This window comes from Pseudophryne corroboree, chromosome 7 (genome assembly GCF_028390025.1).
Source record: "Pseudophryne corroboree isolate aPseCor3 chromosome 7, aPseCor3.hap2, whole genome shotgun sequence".
Classification (NCBI taxonomy): Eukaryota; Metazoa; Chordata; class Amphibia; order Anura; family Myobatrachidae; genus Pseudophryne; species Pseudophryne corroboree.
Window position 1 is genome coordinate 169,755,863 of NC_086450.1, and position 7,698 is coordinate 169,763,560.

The 7,698-nt window shown below is 45.7% G+C and overlaps 1 protein-coding gene across 1 annotated transcript; it reads right to left on the reverse strand.

The window, feature by feature from the left end:
* Nucleotides 1–331: 331 nt before the first annotated feature.
* On the reverse strand, nt 332–4,874 carry LOC134943482 (putative mediator of RNA polymerase II transcription subunit 12). The gene is made up of 4 exons (XM_063932304.1): nt 3,282–4,874; nt 2,325–2,393; nt 2,037–2,249; nt 332–1,117 (listed from the first exon to the last, which is right to left on the reverse strand). Exons 1-4 carry the CDS (start codon nt 3,433–3,435, stop codon nt 342–344), a joined length of 1,212 nt encoding a protein of 403 aa, XP_063788374.1. The 5' UTR covers nt 3,436–4,874; the 3' UTR covers nt 332–341.
* Nucleotides 4,875–7,698: the final 2,824 nt, after the last annotated feature.

The window sequence follows — 7,698 nt, forward strand, 5'->3', positions numbered from 1 at the left end:
TCTGTAATGTAATAGAACACAGTATTGTATTGATTACAGGTCATGACACTAACCTTCAATTTTGTACTGTCCACTCAGGTTTTGGATGTCTTGGATGCCCACATAGATGCCTCTCTCTGCTTCACTACCCAGGAGTCGCAGTGGCATGCAGTCAGGGTAGCTTTCTCTGAGCTTGCTGGCATGCCCAATGTGGTGGTGCCATAGATTGCACACACGTTGAGCTGAGACCACCTAGGGGCAGGCAATATATTTATACCAATAGACATCTGGGCCAATCCAGTAATGTGCAGGTGGTTTGTGTAGCAAATTAAACAAAACACATATTCCGTGTGAATAATTTATTACCTTGAACACAGGCATTTTTTGTGTAACAAATCAAAAAACAATATTTGTAACAAACTATTTGCTGCAGGCGTCATTATTTTTTTTTTGTGTGTGTGTGTGTGTGTGCTGGGTGCAGAGGATTGCCCTGGTTCGTTGGTCCTGGTTCTGCTGGAGCGTCTAACTGGGGAGTTAAGTGGGGTCTGGCTTGGTGTAGTTGTTCCCGAGCTAGAGCTTAGTTGGTGTGATGCCAACACATTAAGGCTTTGGCTGAGGTTATTTAGGCTTGCAGTGAGTTGGCTATTAGCGGCAGTGTGGTTTGCAATAATTCTGGACAGGTTTTCGTTAATCATTTGGTTGTGTTGAATCAGTTGAATGAGGGCTTGTTGCTGCCGCTCTTGCTCATCCATGATGCGTTGCAGATTGGCTTGCATTTGGGTGTTGTCTGCCCTCATCTGCTCCATTGAATTGGCAATTCTGCCAACCTGAACTGTCAGTCTGCCTGAGTTCCGACTGAGTCGCGGCAGATGATGGGGCAGACTGGCAAGGTATTGGGTGTGGGTGTTCAGGCACGCATAGTGTTGCGCCTGTTGTGTGGCCCAACTGCTCCAAAACTCGGGGGCCATTTGTTGCTGGGGTGGTGTTGGGCTCAATTGGGGGCTGTGGGATGTTTGGGGTGGTTGGGGTATGTCCTTCGGCGTGGTTGTCTGGGTAGGATCTATGGCTTGCAGGTGTAGTGTGTAGGTATCCTGCTGATCACTTTCCGGCTGGGCATCCTCGGCCATGATGGGTGGTTCTGTATGGGGTTGAAGACAGCCACTATTTAGTAATTATTTAGCATTGGTCTAATTATAGCTTTACGTCAACATGCATTACTTCTTAATATTCATGTTGGTATTGATAAATAGATTGTTGGCTAAACTTCACAATTTAGCTCACCTTTTTGTATAAATATGTTGCTTTTAACGTTCACTACTCAGTTGAAAAATGTTTAAGGGAATTGTTGGACTCTGAGCCATAATTAATGTTCGAACACGAAGAACTCTAACAAATACAAATTACTACATTTACATATTGTGTATGAAGCTTCCTTTTGAAGAACACACACAATACAATAAATGTGTTGAGCCATACACTCATACATTGTTCAAGGCAGTCAGTGGTCTGGCCAAAACTTAAACAAATATAGTGGGGAAAAATGTAAACATTAACAATGGTGGAAAAAGTCTTAAGGTGTCCTATGTTTCGAACTGGTGATGTTGGGCATGCAAAACAATTGGATGAGACTTAAACATTTATGTAGCTGTTTCTAGCAAACAGTAAAAAAAAAAATATATTTGTTGCTATGCCCAACATCACCTCTGAAAATGATACACAAAAAAAAAACTTAAACCCCCATGTGCTTGCTGTTGATGATTATTACAAGGATGAATGTTTATTTGTGTCACATTTTTTTTGCTGTGCACAAACAGTGGGGCAAATGAATTAACCTGGAGAAGACATACGGAAGTGATAAACCAGTGATATGTGCAAGGTGATAAAGGCACCAGCCAAACAGCTCCAATATGTAAATTAACAGTTAGGATTTGTTTGGCTGCTGCCTTTATCACCTTGCACATATCACTGGTTTATCACTTCCTTATGCCTTCTCCAGGTTAATACATCTACCACACTGTTTTTTAACTTCTTTACAAGTAATTGTTATGTTTACTCACCAGACAGCTGAGGGGATTGAGGATCCTCGCTTTGTGGGCTGGCCAAAATGGCTTGTGGTGGCAGGGCCGACACTATGGAGATGCGCCGTTGTGGTGGTGAGGATGCTGCTGGTGATTCAGCCTCAAGACGGCGTCTCTTGGTTGTCCTCCTATGTTGAGGATCCGAGCCCTGTGATGGGCGCCTTAGTGGAGGGGGGTTTGCTGAAGAAGAACCTATGTGATAAGATAAACATTAACATTCTGCTTTTCTCTGTGTTTTCAGAATATGTGTTTACACTAAATTCTTACCTGCATCGCCAGCATCTGCATCTCTTGGCAGTGTGGGTTGTGGCCTGGCTGTGCTGCTTCTCTTTCGTACTGTAGAAATATGAAGAATGTACTAATGAACATACTATTATGTTTATCTGTTTATGCAAATTCCTTATTGTGATGTAAACATATGTTCAACCTGATGAGAAGTAAACTCAACTATGCTTATGCTTTTCTGCCTGACTTCATTGGGTGTGTATAGTTGAATTAAGAAACAATTTCACCAACCAATCCATACACAAAGGTGCATAATGCACAATATTATACTACTTAAAACCCAAACTTGGGGGTAAATTTACTAAGATGGGAGTTCTATTGGGGATGGGATGTTGCTCATAGCAACCAATCAGATTCCAGGTATTATCTTCTAGAAGGTGCTAGATAAATGTGAAGTATAATCTGATTGGTTGCTATGGGCAACATCCCATCTTAAATAGAACTCCCATCTTAGTAAATTTACCCCTTGGGTAGCTTGACACAACCAGAATATAGCACGATATGTTACTAAATTTTGCTTCTAACAACAAACCACTACCCACAAATATCTACAACAAATTGTAAGCATCAAAAAAAAATATGCTTGAAAAATCACATCAACCACACAAAAGAAAACCCAGATCAACACACAATAACCATAAGTCCATTGAAAAAAATTTACAAAAAAAACTTTTCACAAAACACATCATTCACACTTCATTAAAATAGTACACCTACAACAATTTACTTTTGAATTAAAACACCAGAAAAAGGCAAAGACAACCTGCTAAATTGACAATACAAAGGAAAAAAACAAAACTAATTGTGATTAAAACTACATCACCAACACATTATAAGAATGAACCAACTTACAATCACAATTAGCTAGAAGACATTTCAGACAACTAAGGACAAAGCACAGATGTTAAAATTATAAATAAAAAACAATAATAAACTCACCATCCTGCCTTGGCCGATCCGAATCCCGGACATGAGTCGCACCAACCACTTCTGGCGGAATCAGAGTACGCACAGGCTCCTCCCACTCCCGATAGGACGCTCGGAAGGAGTGTCCACCCCCTGTTTGGCGGGCTGATTTAGCCTCCTTCGACATCTTAGCCTTGACACGGCGCTTGATGTCATAGAATCGCTTACCACACGTGTCCTCGGTCCGCCTCACCACACCCTCACTATTCACAGCCGCAACAACCTTCCCCTACAGAACAGTCTTCCTGCGTGACGAAACCTTTGCAGCATCATGGCCAAACAGCTGTCGATGATGCCTCATCAGCTCCCGCACCAAAGCCATATTCTCAGCGTAGCTGAATTTAACATTGCGGCCCATCTTTGTAGTGGTGCGTGGCTGCGGAGCCACAGCACCATCACTGTCACTATTACTGGAGGCCACAGCAGCAACCTCCCCCTCCTCCTCACTCACCTCCTCCCTCTCACTCACCTCCTCCACCACACTCACCTCTGACTGGGACATAATCAGGACAGACAACAAAATAACACTGATAAAAAAAAACACTAAACACACTCCTCCACTACCACTACACACCAAACACACACCAAACACACACACACACACACACACACACACACACACTCACTCACTCACAAACAATGACAATAGATGTTAAAAAAAAAACCAAAGACAAAAAACTAGACAGACTTTTAAATAACTACACAACAAGTATGACAAGACTACTTACACACACAGTACAGCACTCAACAATCGCAAATAACCTCCTCAAAACCGCCAAAAACTCCAAACAACTCACCAACTCCTAACACACCTTCCTCTCACCTCTCCACTAGCTAAACCCACGAGGTGCGGACGGTTTGGGGCGGTTTTATAGTAATGAGCACAGACACTCCTCCATCACGAATCAAACCAATCACGGACGAGTGACAAAAACGAAACTTAGAAAAAAAACGCGTCCGGGAACGGATAAACACTGCCGTAAACGAAAAATGACGCAGTCGTGAAAAAATCTCATAACACGGCCGCAAATCATCAAAATTGGCCGCATTCTACCTTTGAAAAACACGAATGACATCGACATCGGAAAACACGAATATGAAAAATACGACAGCTTAGTAAATGAGTCGTAATAAATTCAAAAAGTTGCAACTTTACACATTCGATGTCATTCGTGTTGGAACTTTAATCTCATTCTGAAAAATACGAATTTTAGTAAATATACCCCTGTGTATGCTTATATCAACAGAGTAAAGACTAGGGGGAAAGTAGTCTCTGCTTCGGGAGTTCCCAGGTCTCACCTGATACTGGGACAGTGGGGTAAATTTACTAAGGTGGGAGGTTTTTTTTTTTAGAACTGGTGATGTTGTAATTGCAACCAATCAGATTCTACTTAAAATGTATCTAGCTGCTTCTAGAGGATAATAGATAGAATATTATGAATATGATTGGTTGCTCTGGGCAACCTCAAGGCCAGTGTGCACTACAGAGATGTGTGCAGAGCGATCTGTCAGTTACCGCTCAGCACGCATCTCTCCCCCCAGCTCAGCAGTGTGAAGAGTGAGGGGGGGGGGGGGGGGGGGGGGGGGGAGCAGGCAATAATTTCACCCAGCGGGTGACATGAGCGATGTGCCAGATTGTGCTTGCCTGCAAGTCCTGAAGGTCTTTGGCAAATTCTTTCAACCAGCATTTAGTTTAAAGATAGCAGCAGACACATTGGAGTAAATTTATTAATGGGGTGCTATACACACCAGAGATCCATGCTTAAAATCTAAGCAATCTAGTCAGATTGCTTAGATTTTAAGAACGGATCTCTCCGTGTGTACCTGGAGGCGTAGCGTGGAGATATGACACCCGAAGGAGGGTCATGTCGTCACGGTGCCCCCACCCACTACCACACACACATACATACATACATACATACATACATACATACATACATACATACATAGATTCACACACATTTAGGCACAGACATACATGAACACACAAATACAGTATACACAGATATATATACACACACAGCTATACACAGACATACACATATACACACAGAGTGACATACATAAACACACACATATACTCACACATACTGTATACAAAGATATATATACACAAACACACACATACATATATACATTAGCACACATACATATACACAGTATACACAGACATAAACACACAGTAATTCTCACCAAGAGGCCAGCAGCAGAGCAACCCCTCATTACAGCCTGGAGGGGCGGAGCTTCTATGTGATTGACAGGCTGGGCCTCGTGGGTAGAAGGAAAGGACTGAGGAAAGGGAAGGGGTGGCCATCACACTGCCTGAATGTTCCAGATCACTGAATGCAGATCCCTGACAGCCAGGAAAGTTCTTCTGACAAGCCTTCAAACCTCCCCTCTTCCCTAACAACACACCACACTGCTCTGCACTGGACTCTCTGCACTGTGCAATCAGTGATCTGCAACATGCAGGCAGTGTGGTGGCCACCCCTTCCATCTCTTCTAGTAATTTCCTCCTGCCCGAGATCCGGCTCTCAGCTGTGCAGTGAGCCAGCGCCTTCAGTCCCCAGCGGCGCCTGGAGCTCGTGCTCCCCTTGTTCCACCCTCCCTATGCCCCTGTGTGTACCCCCCTTTAGTAAATTTACTCCAATGTGTCTGCTCTGCTGCTATCTTTAAACTAAATGCTGGAAAAAGAAATTGCTAAAGACCTTCAGGACTTCCTAGGTCTCAACTGATCCTGAGTGATCCTGACTTATAGTGTATGTTGTTATTTATGACAAGGAGATTCATCGCGCCCTACGGGCGCTCTTCACACCATCGTAAGGGGCTACACCCCCTTAACCCTTGCACGCCCTTGTGGCGTGCAATATTTGTCTTGGAGGTATTATATACCTCCAATCTTAATTGTATGAGTGGTTAATTTTTGCACGGACAAAGGATGTGTGATGGTTAAGGGGTCATAGCCCCTTGCCATGGCGTGAACAGCGTACGCAGGGCCTGATGAATCACTTAGTAGGTGCTGTGGTTGGGGTAGTGGCGGATGCGGGGGAGACTTGCCGCGGGTGGGTGTCAGAAGCCACCGCGGGTGGGGGAGGAGCGGTTGCAGGGGTGCCGCAGGTGGGGGAGGGGTGGGTGTGGTGGTGCCGTGGGTGGGGGAGGGGCGGGTGCTGTGGGTGGGGGAGGGGGTGTGGAAACACCACGGGTGGCGGAGGGGGGTGTGTGCGGGTGCCGCGGATGGGGCACGGAGGTACTGCGAGTGGGGGAGAGGCGGGTAATGCTTCTCCTCCTGGAACCAGCTAAGCTGCTGTCCTCCCTATGGCAGTGGCTCCCCCCGAGACTCGCACAGCAGGCAAGCAGCCAGTCACTATTGTTAGCGCTGGTGTCCCAAAGTGCCGCATTACAGGGAAGAAGATGTACTCAATAAACTACAGCTCCTAGCAGCCCTTAGCGCCGGAATGCTTCGGCGCTAAGGGCTGCTGGGAGCTTTAGTTTATTTAGTGCGTCTTCTTCCCTGTAATGCGGTGCGTTGGGACACCGGCGCTAACAATAGTGACTGGCTGGCAGAACAGACTGGCTGAATCAGTGTAAAAGGTGAGAGTGCCGTGCAGTGTCAGTGACACTGCCCACCCACTGCACTGCACAGCACTCTCACCTTTTACATTGATTCAGTGTCCAGATATTACCCTCTGCGATATCACCCACTCTATCAGTTACATTAGCCATCTCGGGGCTTCCAGGTCGGCCTCTGGGGCTCTGGGCGTGGCTGTGGCGGGAAGGCACTCCTGTGACATCACGCGAAGAGGAGGCTCTGGGGCTCAGAGAGTATGCGGCGCAGGGAGGGCTATGAAAGCCTTCCGCTGCGCCGCTTTCATACACATTTATGCCGGTGGCCGCAGCAACTTTTGTTCCACCTGTGCCACGGCTAGGGAGTGGGGATTGTTGATGCCGGAGGGGGCAGTCGGACTGGCAGCAGGACATAGGACGCTGCAGTGAAAGGAATATTTTTTTCCCCTATCTACAGTGCAGAGACTTGCTGCAGATGCAGTGGCATACCCTCCAATTGTACCTTTTTGGCAGGTACAGTACCATTTTTTTATGGTCTGTACTGATTTTTGGCTCTCCAAACTTCCATTGAAAGTATAGGAAAAGGGGCGTGGCCACACCACTGTATCCGTGGCCACACCCCTTTTCGAATTTGTAGCAATTTTTATGTGTAAATTGTTATAGGGTATGTTGCTGCAGATGCAGTGGGCCTATTTTGGTGTGTGGGCCTGGAGCTGCAGCTCCATCAGCCCCATTGTTAATCCTGCTCTGGTAACACACAGCAGCCAAAGGGCTGAGGCGAGCCTCCCATTGGATGTAACCTGTGTGGGAGGGCATTTCTCGCTCA

What these genes read in the sequence shown, in the direction of transcription:
- LOC134943482 (XM_063932304.1), bottom strand. Translation starts at nt 3,435, where the DNA reads ATGTCGAAGGAGGCTAAATCAGCCCGCCAAACAGGGGGTGGACACTCC. An exon ending in TGCAGATGCTGGCGATGCAG is followed by an intron (nt 2,250 to 2,324) that starts GTAAGAATTTAG and finishes CTTATCACATAG; the next exon opens with GTTCTTCTTCAGCAAACCCC. An exon ending in TCAATCCCCTCAGCTGTCTG is followed by an intron (nt 1,118 to 2,036) that starts GTGAGTAAACAT and finishes AACCCCATACAG; the next exon opens with AACCACCCATCATGGCCGAG.